At 41.5% G+C, this 21,791-nt stretch overlaps 1 protein-coding gene across 2 annotated transcripts in view; it reads left to right on the forward strand.

Moving 5' to 3' along the window:
- Positions 1-5,207: 5,207 nt before the first annotated feature.
- The window catches only part of dgkzb (diacylglycerol kinase, zeta b), a 49,953-nt gene continuing 33,369 nt past the window's right edge, over positions 5,208-21,791 (forward strand). The window contains exon 1 of one of the 2 annotated variants that reach the window (XM_083666735.1): positions 5,208-5,298. Coding sequence is in view for 1 of the 2 variants with exons in the window: in XM_083666734.1 (XP_083522860.1) it covers positions 20,309-20,508 (200 nt within the window). In the remaining variant the exon portion in view is untranslated. Of the gene's footprint in view, positions 5,299-19,593; positions 20,509-21,791 lie in introns of those variants that run through there. The other variant, XM_083666734.1, reaches the window with a different exon arrangement.

The raw sequence follows: 21,791 nt of genomic DNA on the forward strand, positions 1-21,791 counted from the left end.
TCTTCTTCAATCTCATTCACCACAGCCTGAGCACAGCCGTTATCAATGCGCTCAAGAGGAGGGAGAAGAAGGGGGTAGGAAAACTATTTAAAAAGGTGACATTTGTAATCTCTGTACTTGTAATTCACTGATTAGTAATTATTTTATAGATAAAGTAAGCAAATTGGAGTCTATGGTTATCGCAAGGTGAAATGAAAATGTGTTAGAAAAGCGAACTATATTTTGTGACGGTGCGGCGAATTTATTTCACTTTGCCTAAGGAACAGGGGTACTACGCCTTCCATTGCCTAGGGAAAAAAACCCGGATGTAAACTCGGTGAAACTCATCTGGAGGGAAGTGGCACTCAGTGCAACTCAGTGCAAAGAAATACGCGGAGCAATTTGTTGCTGCCTCGACTTGCCATGGTCCTATCCTGCGCCTTTCCTTCCATCTTCTCGACCTCTTCGCTCACTTTCATCGTTCTATTAAAATAGCCCGCTATTCATTTCAGTGTAGAAACGGCGACTCGACATAGCCCAATTATGGAACGTGTGCTGTTTCTGTATCAAACATTCGTACAGAACCGCTGCACATTTTTCTGGTGATATAAGGGAGGTGGCTCGTGGCTGGTTAAGGCGTGGGTAAGCGGCCTTTTAACAACCGCGCCATGTTTTGTTGTTATAAAGAATAGCTGTCGATCTAGACAAGATTAAACAAAGTACACGCAAAATGGTTTCCAAACATAAATATATCCAATTTTAAAATAAGTAGCGTTAATGTTACAAAAGCAATTTATTACAGGTTTAGTACAGGGACAATGACAAATGTAGCCTATCTGAACATCTTTAGAAAACATAAATGGCCTATATCCTATTTTGTGTGCACACATCTTTGTTTGCCTCAAATTAATGACTGTAAGGTTACTGAATGAAACACATATGTGAACACATATCTTGAAACATATTTAAAAATTCATAACAAACATGTAAAGGCCTCTCACTGGTCACTATTTCTGCATAAAGCATCTCAACCTAGATAACTACCACCCAATATCCAAGCTATCTTGCCTTTCCAAAGTATAAGAGTCCCTGGTCAGCTAAGAACCTTTTTATCTTCCCATTCTATTCTAAATGTGCACCAATCTGGCTTTAAACCTGGTCATAGCACAGTCTCAGCTGCTACACTTGTCTTAGATGATGTGTTAAATTGCCTAGATCAGAAAAAAACATTGTGCTGCCTTATTTATAGATCTCTCCAAGGTATTTGATACAGTTGACCATTACCTACTCATTCAGAGATTGTCTGAAATAGGCTTGGATCAGGCTTCATGTTGATGGTTTGAAAATGATTTAATGGACAGAACACAGTGTGTCTTAACTGATGGTGTTAAATCAGGTTTTGTGGACATAAACAAAGGGTGTTCCACAAGGATCTATTCTTGGTCCGATTCTTTTTACTATTTACATCAACAATATTGGATTATCTGTAAATAATTGTAACCTGCATCTATATGCTGATGACACTGTTGTATATGCTATTGCCCCCACGATTGTCCAGGCTCTTTCTGAGCTACAGTCTGCATTTGCTGTCCTGCAGAGTATTTGTTGGGCTGAGGTTGGTGCTTAATGCTGGAAAAACTAAAATATATGTTATTTACCAAATCATAGAAAAATGTATTTGATTTATGCATATGTACTTTGGGTGGTGCCCCCATTGAGCATGTCCCCGCTTATAAATACCTGGGCATTTGGTTTGACAAAGACTTGACATTCAGAAAACATACGAAGGAGATTGTTAAAAAGATAAGATTTAAGGTGGGCTTTATAGGAATAGATCTTGCCTTTCCCTGAACAGCAGACAGTGGATTGTGCAATCAACCTTTATGCCAGTGCTTGATTATGGTGATGTCATCCACCGAAGTGCAGCAGCCACTACTCTTAAACCTTTGGATACCATCTACCATAGCACCCTTCGCTTTATCACAGGTGATAGTTTTAATACTCATCATTGCATACTTTATCAAAAGATTGGCTGGACCTTGTTAAAGTCCTGTAGATGTCTTCAATACTCTATAAACCTACTGCATAAACTCCCGGTTTACCGAACCTCGTTATTGAAATTCAATAACATCAATTACCTAACTCATTCTCAGAGTTGGTTAACTTTATAGGTTCCTTGCGTCTCCACTGAATTGGATAAATCCACGTTTAGTTGTTACTCACTGCTGAACAATCTGCAGAGAACGTTTCAGTTGGTTCCTTTGGTGCCGCTCAGGCAATTTAAAGTTGTGATTGAGGACCTCTTTGTTGAAAAATGTGTTTATTTTTCTTGATTGTGTTTTTTTGTTGTAATTTTGTATTTGTATTGTGTAAACTGTGTGTATGCAGGGCTCACCTTGTAAAAAAGACTGTGGTCTCAATAGGACTCCCTGCTAAAATAGGTACAAAAATAAATATTTTGCATCCTGAGGTGTTATATCCCCTAAAACAAAAGCCCAGAGGGCTCACATGGAACTTTGACCATGCTAATATGAAATTATGGAGAGTGTTAAAGAATACTAGATTAGATCAGTTGTATATTGTTCTGCAAATAAAAAAATTAGGTGAATGTACGAGACTAAATTAAATTAATGAGCAATGTAGGAATTTCTCATGTTGTGAGGAAAAAACAGTGAGGTTCATCAGGTTTTGTGCCAGAGAGTTGCTGTATTGATGAGAACTGGGAAGAATAGTGTCCAGATGGAGGCCTATACTGTGTCATATTGATTTGTTTGGATAGGGCAAATAATGACTCACCATTGCTAATTGCCTTTTTAAACACTCCCTTAAGATTTCAAGAGCAGGTCATGACCTTTTAGTCACAGTAAACAGACCTTCTTCAGGAAATACATTTCCATGTGTTACATTAGGCCTACATCAAACAATAATAGTTAATCATGCTAAAGTTGCAGATTAATAACATACTATTAACCAAAAGCCCTGCATTTGTAAAGTACATGAGAACATGTGCATATTGTGTACATATCAAACCGATTCACTAACAAAATGAAATTGATGACTGATATCATTAAATGTTACAGTTGACATTGTTGGCTGAAAATTTGTGGCATATGATACTTTGCAATTTGTAATTGCACAGGATGGTTTCTCTGTTCAACTATAACAATCTTTGGCTACAGATGATAGTCAAATCATATGAGTTCACTTTACCAAAGTTATTTATGTGATAAGAACATTACATAACCGTGTAAGCTACTGTACATATTTGATTACATGTTGTTACATTGATTACAATGTTAATTACAGTACATGATTATTTCTGTGATGACACAAAAAAGCTAGGTCAAACTTGAAGAGTATCCAGTCATGGCACTGAAACTGCCTATACAAGATATTTCGGAAGCAAATGCTCTGGCAGGACTGGTCATATTGACAGAGGACGAGTGCAGGCTTTTGTTCCAACTACCGGCTTCAACTTGTTCAATTCGGTGTGTTACTGCTTGTTTGAAACGAAAGCCTGCACTCCGTCACACCTGCCCACTGTGAATAAAATGTCTACTCCTGTCCGAGGGAATTCATCATTACATGGCTTTTCGATAGTTGATTTAGCTAGTCAATATTTCACAGGTGTATTCTCTCTGACATCTAAGGAAAATCTTCTGCTAAGATTTGTTTGAAATTGTGTTACACTCAGACAAACCACAAGAGGTCCCTATTTGATTAGAACTGTAGGTTGCCGCATGAAGGCAATGTTTTCTCTTCTCAATACAATGGTCTACAGAGAAATTACTGTCAATGTTAGAATGACTGTTTGACACAAGTGTTATGGGGCATAGGCACAAAAGTCAGGAGAAAGAGTTTACTAGTGTGCCCAATACTGCTCTGAGGAACATTTTGGGCAAATGGAAAATATGGATAATCCTGGCAGTCACTTGTGTCTTCTCCCCAAATCTATAGCATTAGCCTGTGTATGGTACTTTTTATGCCTGCCAAATTTATCTCATAATTGGCAATTCCACAGTAACAGACTGACCCTGGGACTCAATTTTTCACTTTCAAACGTATGCCAAACAAAAACCCTTCAAAGCAAAGTTTAACAAACAAAGAACCCTTTTGGAACCATTTTAAGTTTCATGTAGAACCCTTTTGGGTTCCATGTAGAACCCTCTGTGAAAATTGTTCTACATGCAACCCAAAAGCATTCTACATGGAATCCAAAAGGGTTCCTTAAAGGGTTTTCCCACAGGGACATCCAAAGAACCTTTAGGTTCTGTACAACCTGTACAATAAGTGAATGTAGCCAATTCAATTTCAGTAATCCGTACCGATTTGATTTGTTTTAATCACTTATTAATTCATAAACTAAATCGATATCAGTAAAAACACTACAAGTATTTGGTAGGTCTACCTATACTTCTTACTTTTGTTAACTTTCATTATCCTCGCTCCTCATGAGAAGAAATTTGAAAATATCTTACACTTATGTGGGTTTTTGGTAACAGAATGACCCAGAGACTGGGCAATGGTTCTTAAACTTACCGAAGCCAAACCATTTCCTAAAAACAAAATTTAAGTGTTGATGTTAGTTGACCTGGGTCTATACTTGAACATTATTCATTTTTGATGTTTTTCTAAACACCTTAAAATACTATTTCTGGTAGATGTTTTCTTCAACACTTTTCCATATGTTTGACCAGAAGACAAAGCCTTTGCTTATCCCTATTATGATGGAAGATGGTTGAGAAATGTATTTCTCACTTCCTTGCCTAGAAATATAGACTCTTAGCTTTCCCAATTTGATATGCTCCGATGAATTTCACATTTTGGTCGTCATGGGTCCTTTTATAAGGTAGGCCTACTGCCCTAATGGAATATAAGGAGAAATAAATTAGGCCTATCTATCGTACAAAAAAGCCCCATAATGTGTTTACTTAAACACTTTCTTTTTTTGTGTATTCATACAGTTTTCTTAAAAAATATTGAAATGAGCGAGTCCAATTGGATGCGCTCGCTCTGTCTGCGTCCATAGGCTCGAGAGTGCCAGTGTGCGTGCCACTTTGGGAATCGTTTGGGGTTTGTTTCATCGAAGTGCGGTATCTAGCCAACTATACACGCTGAACAGATGGCGACCACGAGGTTAGAAGAGATTATCGAAGAGAAGGATGTTTTCTCGAATGACAAAAACCTTAGGGTCTTCCATACGGATAGTTCGGCGGTAAAGGATTCGAGGAAAGTACGGAAGGGAGACTTCAAAACGACGGAAAATCTTATGGAGAACGAGTTTATGCACCTCGCGCTCAGAAAACAGCTCTCCTACAGGTAAGTTTCGAGAACAATTAGACTACGCCTTTCGGTCTACTTAGGATGAGTGTCATACAATATTTTCTTTGTCTCGAGCTTTACAATAATTATCATGGAAAAGCAGCGTCTGAATTCGTACACTATTTAAACTTTTCTGCCGGAATATCTGTCAATTCTGACATCTTTAAGGAACAACACCCGTGTAAAGATTTTTTCCGAAATACATTTTCCGAAAGTAGTGGTAACTAATTATATCATGCCAGACCTGAACTGCTCATTTCTATCTATCTGAGAAATATCTTTTTCTGGGGACAGACAGTATGGTGCTTCCTTGTTTCCAAATGGACTTCCTCATCAGGGGAGGGGTTGGTTATATAGGACTATGAGGTTATTTATTTGCTTGACTTGCTTGACAAGATTGACTGCAACTAAATGTTTAGCTGACACTTGCATGTTTCCTTGGAATTGCCTCTTTGATCTAGTAGCCATAACAGGTATAAAGCCACCATCTCCCAAGTGATATCCTGTTCTTGTTCACACACTAACCCATTTATGAGACATCTGTCTAGGGTTTCTGCTCCATAAGTGTCATCTGAGAACAAAACCATATCCATCATTTCCCACTTAAACAATAATATCCTTTGAAAGTCCTTCACATGGCTCATTAAAATAACTTAATGACATTAAAGCCAGTATGTTCCTTTTATAGGATTATGACTCATCTATTTGTTTTGTTTAATGTTTTTTCCAGCAGTGTCTTGGGTTTTCAGTGCTGTGTCTTCTCTGATCTGATTATCAGACCTACATTTACATTAACTAAGCAGATTGTGCGTGTGTGCATGCATACTCACTGCTTTCATGATGCCATCTGTGTGCAACTTCCTGTGTTGGCTGGTCTGTGTGTTTGGGGGAACAGGATGTCTGGTATACATGGTTTGGATTAGAACACACCTGGTGCCAGGTTCACACATTATGATGTAACTTGGATAGAATGGTCATTTTTGTTTGCACTACAGTACAACTGGGGACACTGAAACGGCACAACTATATTGCATTTCAAAGTAAATGCTTGTTCTCTGGGGGGGGTCTACTAGGACCAGGTTATGAAAGACATGAGCTAGCTACCAATCTGTTGAGCTTTGTGATGGGAGCCTGGTGTGTCTTTAAGAGTGAGTAGAAGAGAACCCCAGGCTCACAGATATCTCTGGCTACTGGAGACCACTGTCCCTGTAGGAGGACATCTCTCTTTCACATCTAATCTGGTTTTCTGAGAACCAAACAATGGGGTCATTTAGCTTGTGAGAAACCGGCTTGCCCTGAGATGGACGCAAGGAGCCATACTGAACGATGAAACATTGTTTCGCTCCTGCGCCCCCGAGACATTTGAAATTACACAGATGAGTTTGAACAGTTGAGTGTGAACAGTGTTGAGTCATTTTACATTTCAGGTAATTTGGATGAAAGCAGGAATAATGTTGGTTTACTGTATAGCCTGAGCATCACAGTGCAGCATTTTTTCTTTTTTCTGCTCTATACTTCACAAGTTTGGATTTGAAATCAAACAATTACTATGAGGTTAGGCATCAACTTGTACACCAGGTATCACACAATACTTTCTGTAGGCACACATTCCCTAGTTGTTGACTCTTCTATGTAGGCCCATTAGGGTTGGGAGGTATAATGGTAATACGGTATCCCGCGGGATTTGAAAATGCCCCCCCCCCCCTTCTTTTTCTCTCTCAATACAGTCATAAAATTACAGTCATAAAAAACTGCTCCATTGTCTATCAAACTGCCAAATGAAGCGCTGTTTGTCAATTCACAATGTGTGACGGTGTCACTGCCAGCGTGGTCGGAGAAAGAACTACAATATTTCACCTTCAGGAGTATAACTCTTGGTGTTGCACATGACCTCTTCCACCTAAGGTTAGAGAAGGAGAAAAAAACAGATGACTAGCGCTAATTACTTGTTCCCGAAAAAAAATGCCACTGCTGCTATATGACAGCATTTCGGGTTCCGACACGACGATAAAGGAGAGCCTGCAGATTTAGACGAGGTTATTTGCAAGATTTGCATGAAAACGATGACAGCCAGAGATGGCAACACTAATAGGAACTAATTAACACTCGCACCTCAAACTGAAACATTAACAGCGGCATGGATGGAATATCTGCCTGTATCTTGTGCTGCTGTCGGGTTCAGACAGCTATTCGCTGACAACGGATATGTGGTCATCAGTTAACATGACGCCATATATGTCGTTAACCGTCCATTGTGTCATACCCGACTGGAAACTACAGTCAAAATGCCTATAGACTAGTTTTTTTTTCTCCAGAAAACCACACGGCGGGCAACATTGTTGATGCACTCCGCGCGGCATTTATGGATTGGAAATTAGATTGGAATAAACTCTCGGCCGCAACGACTGACAATGATGCTAACATTGCAGCCGCCATCAGGGCCCTGAATTGGCCGTGGCTCAACTGTCTTGGTCACAACCTCAATCTGGCGGTAACAAACGCAGTGCAGTACCAGAGTAACAGAGTGGGTCCTCGGAGTCTGTCGTGCCATTACCGCTGCCTTGTCTCACAGCTGGCCCCGAAAAAGAGAGCTCAAAAAGAAGCAAGCGGAATTAGAGAATAGTCTCATAACGGCAACTAAATCAACAGTTAAATAGAAAAATGATAGGCTATATGACACAGGACATGAGACGTAACTTATATTATTACGAATGCAGCGTGTGATGCTTCTTAAGCGATCATATCATGCTATCCAACTGTTTAGTTTAGTTTGTCAATCAGTGATCTGGATGTGAAGTTTAAATGGTTGTTTAAGCTAAATGCCATACTGTATAACAGTACGGTAATTCAGTTTTTCAATGTAGATTAAATATATGGAGCAAAGACGGCTCCCGCCAGCCCTCTGACGTTATTTTTCGCGGTAATACCCCGTTAAATTGGGGGAAAAAAAAAAAATATGTATACCGCCTAACCCTAAGGCCTATTCCATATAATTATTCCAACTCATTAAATGGCCATACTGAATCGAAAACGGCAGTTGGGACTCGTTAGAGCTTGCTTGGCAGAGCTTTAGACGCAAATGCAATGCCAGCTACAGGTAGACTTCTAAATTGAATCAGTCAGTCTTGCTGCACGTCACTTGAACAGAGGTAGTCAAAGGTGTTTGTGGACAGAGGGTGGCCAGACACCTGGGCCGGCACATCAAACTATCGCCCCATAAATTACTTTAATTTATCAAACAGAGACCAGCCTCAGGTTCAGCAGGGATAATCCTCAAAGGGTGGTTCTGATCCAGACATTAAAGGCAATGTGTAAAAGGAAATCTGCTCTCTGGGGTGGCAGACACCATGCTGGGTTGTTGCTTTCAAATATCAGGGTTTTGGTAATACATTATCTGAGGAATAACACTGGCATAGAAATTACCTGACTTGATAGCACCTTTCCTACGTGCAGGTGACCATCATTGTATGAAGGAAGACATTAACTTATTAAGTTTTGTCAGGTTGTTTTAATGCTGTTGTCATGTTGATGGCCTAATTCAGCAATCAATGTGCCATGTGACTGAGGAGACAACATTTTCAATTACAGTGTTCTGTGTTCACAGACTCCCAGTTCTCAAGGGAGCTGAAAAGAGGATTGCCAGAAGGGCAGTAGTAGGAAAAACATTTTGTGGTTGTTTTGCATTGAACCTGCTGAATCCTGTGAGATGTGTACCCAAATACCCAGAGGGAAGATACTATGAAGGACGACTTGACCTGTGATTTGATCATCTGTGGCTTTCTAAAGTGAATGGTTGCCTGCTTCTCCTGTTCCAGCCCTAGCTCCATCCCTCTCCCCTTAACAAACAAACCAACACCCCCTTACCTCGCCAATGGTGACACCATTTAACATTTGTGTCACGACTCCCAAGTGTCTCACTCGCTACAATGAATGCGGCACGATTCCCAGGGTCATAAAGTGGGAGAACAGGTTATTGTTAAGAGATACAGAGATGGAAGTTCAAGCACCTCCACGTGTGTCAGTCAGTGGAGGAACATTCTAGGAGGATTATATCTACATAAAGTAGAATAGGAAGAAATAGTCCCGCTGCCAGGAATGTTTTCATTCTACATAGCCTACATTAATCAATTCCTCAAAATGGGGACATGATTATGTAGATGGCCTTTCACAGTTTTTTATGTACATTACGTAACAAGAGATACCAGTATGACTCAGGTAAAGCTGTTCACTTTCCATAGTTTTGTAACAGTGAGTCCTGCTGCTCTCCACTGAGCTCTTTATGTAAGACAATCATGATGCATGGCTGAGGGAGTGGAGAAGCTTTGGCCATGCACACTGCCAGGATGCTACAGCCCACACACAATGGTGGACACAGCTGTACTCCAACTGCCTGCTCCTATTTGGTACACCAAGGGAAGAGGACAGCCCTTTACAGCTTTTCATTTGGGATTGTGTGTGTGTGTGTGTGCACTTCAGCAGTGTTGCTATGTTAAACAAAAACGTCTGTATTTTCAGAACGAGAGATGCACCTATTTGGTATTGGGCTGACAACAGCCTAAAATGCTGGATAGGGAAATGGAGATGGGGTTTTGGAGATGCTATTTTCCGATGGCATGACAAACTGTCATAAAAACTTGTCAAACACGTGTCTTCAACTGACTGCTGCAATAACAACTGTAGTATATAGTGCCACGAATTGATACTTATTGATAACTATAGTTACAGCATAATGATACTCTGAGGTATTGAGTAGTTCTTGGTTTAGCTTGTAACAAGTCCTGTTGTAAATTCATGATTCTCCTGAAATAAATATTATTATATTGTATTTAAAGTCAAGTCTTCAAGTTGTCCATTATACCACTATATCAGTAAGTCCTCCTGGCAGAAAGAAAACAACAACACCGGCTGCCTCTCTGTCTCCAAAGTCACTACACTTCCAAGGTATCGTTTTTGTCTTAAGGTAACTGAAAAGGAATCTGATTTGAGACAGATTCATGATGTCTTATCACTAACATACCTTTGATATGTGTTGACATCATACCTGAGGGGAACAGACATTTGCACTTTTGTTGTTGGATATAATCAATGTGGTGTTTTCCCCATCCGTCACAAAGGATATGCCAGTTTATTTGAAACACCTCATTCAAGGGCATCCGACCGTTCAAAGTTGTACCCCTCAAATTGTACCCCTCAAAGAACTTAATTCCAAAGCATCACTTTATATTGAATTACCCAAAGTGCATACGTAAGATTGGGCTTTATCTGGACCATGAGGTTTGAGGCCAAACATAAATTCTTTAAGGATTGTGTGAAGAATTTTAAGAACTTGACCATGTCACTTTCCAAAAAACACCAGTTTGCTATAGCTTATCATTGAGAGTACAAATCTGTTGAATTTGGTTCAATAAAATTGCATGTGCTACATTCTTTAGAACATTGTGAAGACATTTCTGAGAACCTTGAGAGAGATGCTGAGAGTACAGTAAGGTGCACATCCTGGGTGAAATGCTCTGGAGTTGAATACCGTGTTGACCTTTATGTACAGATGTTGGAGAAATGCCAGTGTTCAGTTAAATAAGTGCTATCATTTAACACATGGAGCAAGTTCTTTATTTTGGTTGAATTTGAAGTTTATTTTAATGCTCATCAGGTCAGTGAAAAAAGGCCAAGGAAGATACTGGTTTTAAATAAGGAGTGGCTAAGATATTTCAAGCCTTTTGATATGCAAGTGTGTTATGGTCGTGATTCTGCATTTTTATGGTGTAAAAACAAGAAATGTGTTTTTTGAAGTGGTTGATGCCATGTCTGATCTGTCGAGGTATGGCAAAAGATGCCATTTTGGCGCTTTTATTTTGTTGAATAAATTAATTATATGAATAATTAATTAATGTTAATTTTATTGAATTGTATAGCATTTACAAATGGCTGGTAAATCTTCCAGAAAATGCATTAGAAAAATGCTTGTACACCTTATGCTACCGGTAATAACTTCCACCCGCCCAACCCTTCAAAACAGATGTTTCCTTACCACACTGACTGGAAGCCGGTCGGTTGGTACGGTCGGTTGGAACAAACTTCTAAAGAGGGAGGAGGAAAATTAAAAGTTGTTTTTGTGACCAAGGGCCTACTCTGCTGTCTTATATTACATCACAAGGGCCTACTCTGCTGTCTTATATTACATCACAAGGTCTAACCAGATCATTGGTGAGTAAAGAAAAAAACAATTTGAGATGACTGCATGGTGTGTGTTAATAGCCGTTCGCTGCATATGATCATGGAGTGGACTTATTACAAGAGGACCAGTGAATAATCAATACACCATGTTTCAGGCACTTTGACATGGCATGGGGTTATGACCAGCAATCACATGAACATGTTGGTGCTGTAGCCTGCAAGGTCCTTTGGTCTGTCTGCTGTCCACCACAACTGCAGCTCTATTTCAGTCCTACTAGCTACAGCCCCAGGGGCTATTGAGAGAGAGGAGGGCTGGTTGGCTGTGCATGATCGACAACATAACAGCATTGCATCCAGCAGATAAGATGTGCGTACACACATAGATTAATGTTTATTTTGATATGCAGAGTAAAACACAATCCAAGTCTCTTCATCCAATAGCTTTGTGGCTTCCCCCCTGTTGTGTGTGGGTGGGTTTGGGGGTTGTTATGGTTTGAGATTTAGTTGCTCATCAATTAGAACAATTGATTTGTTCTATTTTGGAGCGGTTCCCTTCCAGTAACTTTCTCCTCTGCCTGGCATGACGCAGCACAGGGAGTGGCCAGCTCATGAGGCCAGGCAGATTTAGCATACAGTAAACATGGAGATGAAACAAGAATGGGATGTTCACCCCAGCTCGACACTGCATGAAATCTACCACTTATGAGGAGCTTTATGCAGTTTTAGACTATTCGGTTGCAATACATCTGCAACCAATGACAGACTGTCATACTCTGGCAATCCAAAAAAGCAACACTTGAAAAAAGGACCACGTCTCTGATCTGGTGACCAGTATGTCAAATGTATCCATGTTGTATCCTAAATGTTGTCTTACAGATGGGCAGCTCCATGTAAAAGGAGCCATGAGGATCAAAATGTGAAATTCATCAGCGATATCAAATGGGTTGTTAAATGAAAGCTAAAAGTCTATATTTTTGGGAAATTAAGTCAGAAATACATTTCTCAACCATCTTCCATCGTAAGAATAGGGATAAGCAAAGGTTTTGACTTCTGGTCAAACTTGGAAAAGCATCAAAGAAAATCTCTACCAGAAAAAGTCTTTAAAGGTGTTTAGAGAAACATGAAATGTTCAAGTACGGACCCCAGTCAACTAATATCAACTCCTTTTATATTTTTTAGGAAATGGTTTGGCTTCTGTAAGTTTAAGAATCATTTCCTCCCCTCCGGGTCATTCTGTTACCAAAAACCAACATGAGTGTCACACTTTCAGTTTCTCTGCTCATGTGGAAAAAGGATAATGAAAGTTAACAAAAGTAAAAAGTATAGGTCGACCTACTAAATACCAACTCTTCGGCTGTCCCTGTGGGTGAACCCCTTCAGGAACCCAAAAGGGTTCTACATGGAACCTAAAAGGGTTTTTCCACAGGTACAGCCAAAATCGTACAGTAGTAGTTACAAACCACTGCATCCTCATACCACACTGCATCAACATCCTCATCTCATGCTCCAATAAATGGAGACTTTGTTGTTGTTGAGTACAGTGCGGAAAGCCAAGCCAGCAAATTTTCATTGAGAATGATGACATGTTATTAAGCCTATAATCAAGTAAAGTGTACTGTATAGGGGCAGTCCAAACCATATGATGTTAAATGAAACAAACATATTATTGATGGCTCTTATGTATTATCCATCAGGATTTTGAGTGACACCCTCCATACCCAGGCTGTTCCTGGCCACTTGGTTCACGAGCCTTTTCCTCGCTCAGGGTTTCACTCACCCTCGGCGCCATTTTCATGGGAGCATATCTTTGAATGGTTATCTTTTAGCTCTTTGTTTTAAATCAGCAACTCTTTTTTTGTAGTTTATTTTTGGGAGTATTTATTGAGATTCTTAGCCAGATTTTCTCTTTAGATGATGCATAAATTTTCCCAGTTTTGAAGTAAATCTTTGTTAAGTCTAGTAAATGCGTGACTTCATTTGAGGTAACGTTTTCTGACCTGAATTTCCCCCCTTCCAAGTCACAGTCTATCGTAAAATGATACAAGTGAGGCGCACATTTTCTTTGAAAATAGAGAGATGGGAGAGACTATAACACTGCGCCCAGTCACTATAGGGATGAGTATCAGCCATATGATCATGGAGACTATACCACTGCACCCAGTCAGGATTGATGTGGCTCATGGCAATATGAGAGAGAATATACTACTGTACCTGGTGACATGAATGGCAATAGAGGCAGATCTGCGGTCGGGGGTGAGGGTGGGAGAGCTGCACACCACTCTCCTTCCCTGGAAGGTGGAGACGCCAACATGATGATTATTCTTAGGCAGGGACAAGACCATCATGGTGCAGCTCTGCCTGCACAAGAGTGAGAGGACTTTGGTGCAATGACGCTCACCAAGCCCTGATGTGGAACACTGTCGCCATGTGCAGTTCTCTAACCCCACCCCCACATCTGGGAAACTAGAATTGGCTGCAAATGCACAGTTCAATGAAGCCCATCCGTTGGCAAGGGCGGATGATAGCCTGGATGCTCTCGCTGGTTCCTCTCTGTCTAGTATGTTAGATTTATCAAGTGGTTATTGGCAGATTCAGGTGAATCTAGATGACAGAGAACTGCTTTTAAGACAGTAGATGGTTTGTTCCAGTTCAAGGTGATTACTATGGGGCTGACTAATGCACCCCCATTGTTCCAAAGATTGATGGATTTGGTGCTACAGGGCCTTCACTGGAGCAAACGCTTGTGTATCTGGATGGCATTATTGTTTTTGAGAGAACCTTGGAGGACTATCTGCGCAGCTTGAAGGATGTTGCAGCGCCTGTGGTTAAATGAAGTGAGGAATTTTCATAGAGACAGTAGACAGGGTTTTTAATTTCAGATGGATTTGCCGAGGCTCCATGATGGGAGCAGAGAATTCCCCCTGCCAGTCCCATGCCTCTACTTTGAATATGGTGTGACAGAGACAGATATAGGCCGATCAAATGTGTGACCTGAAGATTCACAATAACAGCTCAAAGAGGAACAAGTCCTTAAATAGGCCAACTGCAGGGGTGTCCCCTGTATCTACGGTGTTAATGTATAGTAACTTTGGCTTCCTTCAAGGCCTCTAGATTGCAGATTATCTCCCTGTCCCCTCACTTATGATGATGCCATCGAACCTCACATCGGAACCGTGAAAAAACCAGGAGGACATAGGGAGATAAGGGCACGGATACCTTTCTCCCAACTTCGGCCAGGCCCCACACCAAAATTCGGCCTACTGTAACACACACACAATACCCAAAACTGACCAAACCCGTATTAATTATCAGAAATTTGTGCCGAACCAAACATAATTTATTGTTGAAGTATTGGAGCAGAAGGACCAGGAGGAGGATAAGTGTGGATGAACAAACACTAAAGCCATTGTGTAAAGGTGCATAGCCTGACTTGCAGCAGTGTCCAATATTATCAACAAATAACTTTCATATATTTACCACTTGTATAATATATTTACCCGTTTATTCCTTGTCATTATTGCTTCACATTTATTGTGTGCTTGTTTGCACTTTGTTATGAATCGTTATTGGCGCTCTTCTTTCCCCTGTTCTGTGCAGTGAGCAGCAGAAATGGGACAGATTTGTTCCGTCATTGCTATAATGTATTGTCTCCCATTTCCGCTTGGTCAAAGAATAATAGGGCACTTTGCAGTTATCAAAGAAGCAATTAGACCTACTGTGATCAATAACTGATAACAACACCTACAATGACTGCAAAATGGATAAGGATATATATATATATATGTTTTTAAATGTGTCCCATTGCTTGGTCTTTCTTAACCTGATATTTAAACCATTTCCACTCTTTATCTCTGTAATTCATGAGCTGCTATAGTAAACTTAACCATCACCAACCATTCTCTCTCATTTTTATTTGAATGATTTATTTGGAGGGAACACCAATAATGTCAGCACCGTCAGTAAATCCTTCACAGCTCTTGTCACCACCTTGTGGTGGCTTTTGACCGCACTTCACATGTCTTCGCAACTCGTGTCTGCTGCAGCAGTGGCATTGAGGTAGACCACCGTTACAAAGGCAGTATGAACCTTTTAAACACTGGCCTACTGTATGCAAGCCATGTCCTTACATTTTCAGATGTCAAATGGTCAGCTTCTGATAGAGAACTTTGGGCTATAGTATGGGCTATACACCACTTTTCAACTATCCGTCTACTCAGCCATTCACCATTGTGCCTGTTGACAATGATTTACTTCAGTAAGGTTATGCCCATAGAATTCTATGGCCACTCCCAGTAAGGCCAACATTGAGTGGTTGATATTCCAAGCTTATCAGTGCTGTACGCAATAGCCTGTGGACAAGGTTACTGTGAAGGCAACCTGACAGATTGCTGTCTACCTGAAGTGGACATCCTGCAGTGCCAACTGAACAACCCAGTTTTGGCTCAGGCCTTTCAGTGGCAAAAGAGAGGTAAACGTCCCTCATGATGGGAAATCAGGCAGGGCCCACCTGCTCTAGAGAAACTGGTGTGTGAATTCCCTTCTCTGACAGTTCACAATGGCCTGCTGTGTAAAGAGTCTGATGGTCAACCTGAGAAGGTCACCTCTATGCAGGTGGTAATTCCACAGAAATTCATTCCCCAAATCCTGCATTTCTTGCATGGCCACGGTTATGTAGGTCATTTTGGGGTCAAAAATACTGCCAGAGACATCTGCTGTTGGCCCTCCATGTTTTCTGACATTGAGAAATTATGTCACAATTGCCTCCCATGTCACGAACAATGCCAGTGGCCTTGCCCTTGTCACCCACCAGGGGATGGTGTGGTGGGAAAGTCACAATACCAGTGTCCATTCAACCACAGGATACATCTGGTACTTCATGGTGCACAGACGTGAAGCTAGGTTACCAGTGCATCTCCTAATCTCTACAGACCAGGCATACGCACCTGTTGCCTCGAGCGTGGGCCACTATGCAGAGAGACAAACTGCAATGTGTCTCTGAAACAGCTGCACCACACCTCTCAAGCTCAGGAGAAACACAAAGAGCATGATGACCACAGCATTTCCTTTCTGCCTTACCACGAAGGTGATCTTGTATAGCTTAACAACGCATATAATGCAAAATGCAAACGCTGGAAAGGACCACACATCATTCAGAAATGCCTCAGACGAAGAGGACCAACTGGCGGTGTTGTACCACCTTCAGTGCTGCTTTGATGATGGAGCTGCCGCACACGTTGTGCACCATTCTGCACCAACAGACTTAAGCGATATGTCCGCATAGATGTATCGTCTACGATACGACAGCAGCACAACAGTGATGAATCAGCCTGCACCAAGAGAGGGACGCCATGCCGACCAGATGGCTTCGGGGCACTTACCCAAACCCCCCCCTCCCACCCCCCTGTCGGCTCACTGTTGGTTAGGCTACTTGTAAGGTATGACCTCTTTATGAATTGTGGACTGTGTTGAGCGAGAGAGATAGGGGGACATATTAAACATGGGTCATTCCATGTCAAATCAAATGGACAAAAGACTATTAGCAGGGACAGCTCCATATAGTGGACAGAAATGGTACTATTGCACTGTATAATGGGACATTAGACACAGCTTCAATGACTTCAATTAAATGAAATACCTTCAATGAAATGCCTTTAAACAGGGCAACCTCCAGATTACCAAATTAACCAGAAATACATTACATAGTATGAAGAAACAAAACTCCCAAGCTGCAGCTTCAGAACTGACATTCCATATTATCGATGCAATCTTCCAAAGGAGGGGATTGGAGGGTTCATGTGTGACTTTTGATCATTGATTTAGATTCCTTGTGTCTTAATCATTATCAGGTAGGACTTTGTTCCAAATCGGATTTGGGGTTTGATTTCTATTGAATATTATATAACTAATCTTAACTGTTTCTAACTACATAAACTATTTTAGAACAATCTAGATGGTGGGTATCATGGCTTGTTAATTTGACATGGAATGACCCACATTAAGAAACAGCAGTGCAGTACGGTCTTACCACTTTCAATTCCAAGTTTCTCACAGATATAGTGGTGGGCTCCGGCTTGTACCAGAAAATGATGCATGAATGTGTTTAAGACAAACTTTACCAGTTGAATAATGTAACTAGCTGAAATCCAATCGCAAAATATTTCCCTGTCTTTCTGTTTGCTGTTCGCGCTGTTGCAGCAGTGAAAACATAGTTCTCTGGAGTCTTTTATGTCTGCATGGGGTTATGTGTGGGTGATGGTGGAACAAAGAGAGGATGATATGGATTTTTCTCGCAAAGAAAAGAAAAATCTTCCACTTCACGTTTACTTACTATTTGTCTGTCTTGCTAATTTATTGGCACAATGTATTTTTGAGGTTCTGTATTGTGTCCTCTTAGAGCGATAAGTCATCACATGCCTGACTGGTTTCATCACTTTTAGCTATTTGCATTCAACCCAATAGCCTGCTTTGAACACACACAAATTATGCATGACCCTCTTGAATGAGTTATTATAACACAGTACCTTCAGTGATTTTACACTGTGTCTTCACTAGATGGAGCCCCAACTCCTCAAGAATGGTTTGCCCCAAATATCTGATGCTATCACCAACTCCTGTTAAATTTCCCTGAAGGTGGTGGAGCCTAGGGCACAGAGAAAGGGCTGATATCAGGAACATTCTCTAGGGTTTTCAACTTATACAGTCCCTCTATTACCTGAGAAGCGCAATACATTATCTAACAATCCCACTGTGGGAGTAAAGAGAATGATATGCACTTGTATCACATACTGTGTAGCCTATAGTTATTTTAATCTATTTTATAGTAATTTGTCATCTCCTATTGAGAGAGTCTGAATACATTGTTGTATAGCCTTTAAATTGCCTTTTAAATAGTGTGTGCTACATTACTTAATATAATGGTTTGATTAAATGTTTTTAAAGAGATTCTTGCAATTCGCAAATGCATGTAATTTCCCAAACAACCAATGTAAAGTGCTATTTCATTGTCCTATTGTAAAACCCAGGCCTGTGCCTGACGCTCTGCAAATCTCCATTTAAAGATATCTACTGGGGGCATCCCCCAATCTGGGCCAGTTTAGCTGTCATGACAACCTGTAACCCGTAGAGAAACTGGGGCACATCATCATCTCTGGAGGTATCACACGCCAGTGCCGTTGCGCCATAATGACCCCCTTGTCCCCAACCCAAGAAAAAACCTACAACCAAGAATTGCACATTTTGTGGAGCGAGACCGTCCTGGAACCAGACGGATAATCATCACACTGAACCTCCACCCACTGCACCTCCATTTTAATTGGCTGTCAGAAAATAACTTTGGCATATCCTTCAGAGTGTGCACCAAGCTGAACTCCAGTTCATAACCGGAACCCAGGGGATGCGCCAGCCACGCGCATGTGGTGAAGATCTCTGCGTGGGACTCGCCGCGGCTGTGTGAACTCTCAGCTCCACTGCATCGCTCTCTCTAAAAGTGGGGTGGTGTGAAAGCGCTGGATGGCGTGGGCTTGTTTCACCCATCTTTATGTAAAGCGCATGTGGGAGGCAAGCCAGAGCACGTTGCAGAGGCTTAAGAGTGAGGCACTGGAAATGTGATCCAAGTGAGAGGCAAGACTTTGGTCCTGAAATGCAGCGGTTTTCAAACAGAGGTTTTAAAAGAGAGGGATGGGGTGATATGTCCAAATGAAGAAGAGTGTTTGATTTCATTTCATGTCCTCATGTAGGGAAGGTGTGCTACCTTTTCCTGAAACTCCCCAATGTCCCCTGTAAACATACCATATGTGGTTGAATAATAGGTTGTATAACTATGGTCTGGGTTGAGAAATAGTTGTTTGTATGCTGCTGACTTTGGGCATGCTCCTTTATACAATTATTACTACTACTACTACTACTACTGCTACTGATATTTGTAGAACATTGGTTCATTTCTTTCACACTGCTCAACTTATGCACTTTGTGTGAGCCACCAATAGGTGGCAACACATTCACATCCTACTCTTGACCAATAGGAGAGAGTAAAAAAGGGAGGGAGGGACAGAGAGAAAGAGAGGGAGAGCAACAGAGATGAGTGGGAGATAAACGTATGTGTAAGGGAGTGAGGGAGAGAGATGACTGAGGCAATAGTGGGAAAGTGGGAAAGCGAGAAGCCACAGGTAGGGTGAAAAGGCAGATTGTGAGACACCTGCGGGTCCTGCTATTGCTTGTTACTTCCATCTGGTTTTGACACTTCCTGGATTGTTGTTGCAGCCAGTGTGTGTGTGTGTTTGGTTAGAGCTCCAGAGGCTAGGGAGAGAGAAAGAGCAACTCGTCCAGGAAACATGAGTAGCGGAGCGGGGAGAGAGGTTTCCTCAGACAGAGGGGCATAGGGGGAAGGAAGGGAGTTAAGGAAGCCAACCCCCAGTCTGTGTCGAGCAGGGGAGAGAAATTCAGTTTGAATTCTGCAGCTCAACAGGGCTCCACTTCCTGGAGAAGAGTTGTGTGGTGAGCGACTTGCTTAATATTACGACAGAGGAATGCAAGTTTTGCTTCAGTAGAGTAACCCTCCTATGCTCTGCAGTCTTGTGTGAAACTTGAATGTATGGAAAAGTAAACAGAGATGAGGAAGACTAATTGTTGATTTCCTGTTTCTTCCCTCTCCGTCCTTTTTTTTTAACGGGGGAAGGAGCCTCAGTGTAGCCTAATTGCTGTTGAGAACTTTTTTGTTTGTTGTAATGGCTTTTTGCTGCCTGGCCTGGGGCTGTATGGACTCTGCGACTTGCGAGAACCCTCTGAGTGGAGAGGAAAAGCTGTGTGTGTAAGAGAGACAGAGAGAACGTCTGCCATGGAGCAGCCCGAGGAGGAGCAGGGAGCGGGGCCGTCCCCAAACCCCGAGACCGTGCAGGATGGAGAGGAGCCCTTCACGTCCAACTCTGCAGCCTCCTCCTCCTCTTCCTCCAGCTCGGACCTGCCCTCTGCCACCCCCGCCGCCCGCTGCCCCCACACCAGCAAGACCTTCACTGGACTGCGAATGTTCTGCAGGAGGTGAGTGAGCAATGCAACCCTCAGCGGATTCCACTAAGAGTGAGTATCGGAACAACATTATTTGCTCTTCATATCCTTGCCTCCGCCGCCTTCACCAAGTGGTTTTCACAACCACTCTGCTGCAACAGGGCAACATTTTAGATGCTTCTCAAATTGATCTCACAGTCAAACCCAACTCCAAGAAGAGGGACCAGGTGTATGCTCTATCCAGGCAGTGTATACATTTTGTTGTTGGAAGGTTACTATAAAGTGACCATCAGCTCTAGATATCCTGAAGTGAAATTTCAGCAACAAAAGACAATGTTGGCAAGGCATTGATCTAAAAGAGTGTATCTATGAGAATCATGGACATTTTGGACTACTTTTACAGCACCAAAAACTGTGGCCAAATCACAGAACCAGTAAACAAAGAGTCCCTCAGTCCTCCCTTGAACTAAAATAAAAACTCATTTCAGAGTAGTAATGGGAAGTTCGGGTCTTTCTACTGAATCGGTTCTATGCTATCCGTTCCTGTTCAATTGAAAGAATTTAATATTTATTCTAATATTATTATTTTTGTGCATTTGAATTGGTAATGTGGAGAGCCCCCTTTTGGAGGTCTGTTGTAGTAGGAAAGGTACAAGCTGAGTATCACAGCTCATCACAAATCGTGCTTGTGAATTCCTAATATAAAAGTATTTTGCTCTAATGAAATGATGTGCGACAGTTTGTTACCTGCCACAGCGTATGATTAGCCCACATTAAGTGGGACCTTGCACTAACTGCCATTCAGGTGCCCTGAACGACTTAGTACACTCAAATCTCTGGCTGTGGGCTGTGCTTGACGGAATGGCGAATTGACTAACTCAAATCACTAAAAAGAGTTCAAAAATAACTATTTGTTCACGAACTGCACATCACTACTTCAGAGGGACTGCAGTCACAGATCCCAGTGTCTCATTCTTAGCCACAGTTTACTGTCTGAGAACTTCCTGTTTCTCTTTCTGGTGACCCTTTCATCCTTTTGAGCTGTTCAGTGGCGTCACTGGAGTGACCCTTGATATTGCAACATTGAATGTATTACCAATCTATATTTAATTACTTGGCATTAGATACTGTTCCATGGGTACTTGGTCTTCCATTGGTCATTTTTGATGATTTTTAATGTAAAAAATGTGGTTTGTGTTCAGTATATGACAGCATGTTTTTCCCTATCGTGGGAAAGGGCCATGACCCAGAGTGTCATCTGTTCTGCTCAACAATTATTTATGTTGCCTCTCTCAGTCTTTATTGTAACATGATTT

Source organism: Argentina silus (genome assembly GCF_951799395.1).
Source record: "Argentina silus genome assembly, chromosome: 3".
In the NCBI taxonomy this organism is placed as follows: Eukaryota; Metazoa; Chordata; class Actinopteri; order Argentiniformes; family Argentinidae; genus Argentina; species Argentina silus.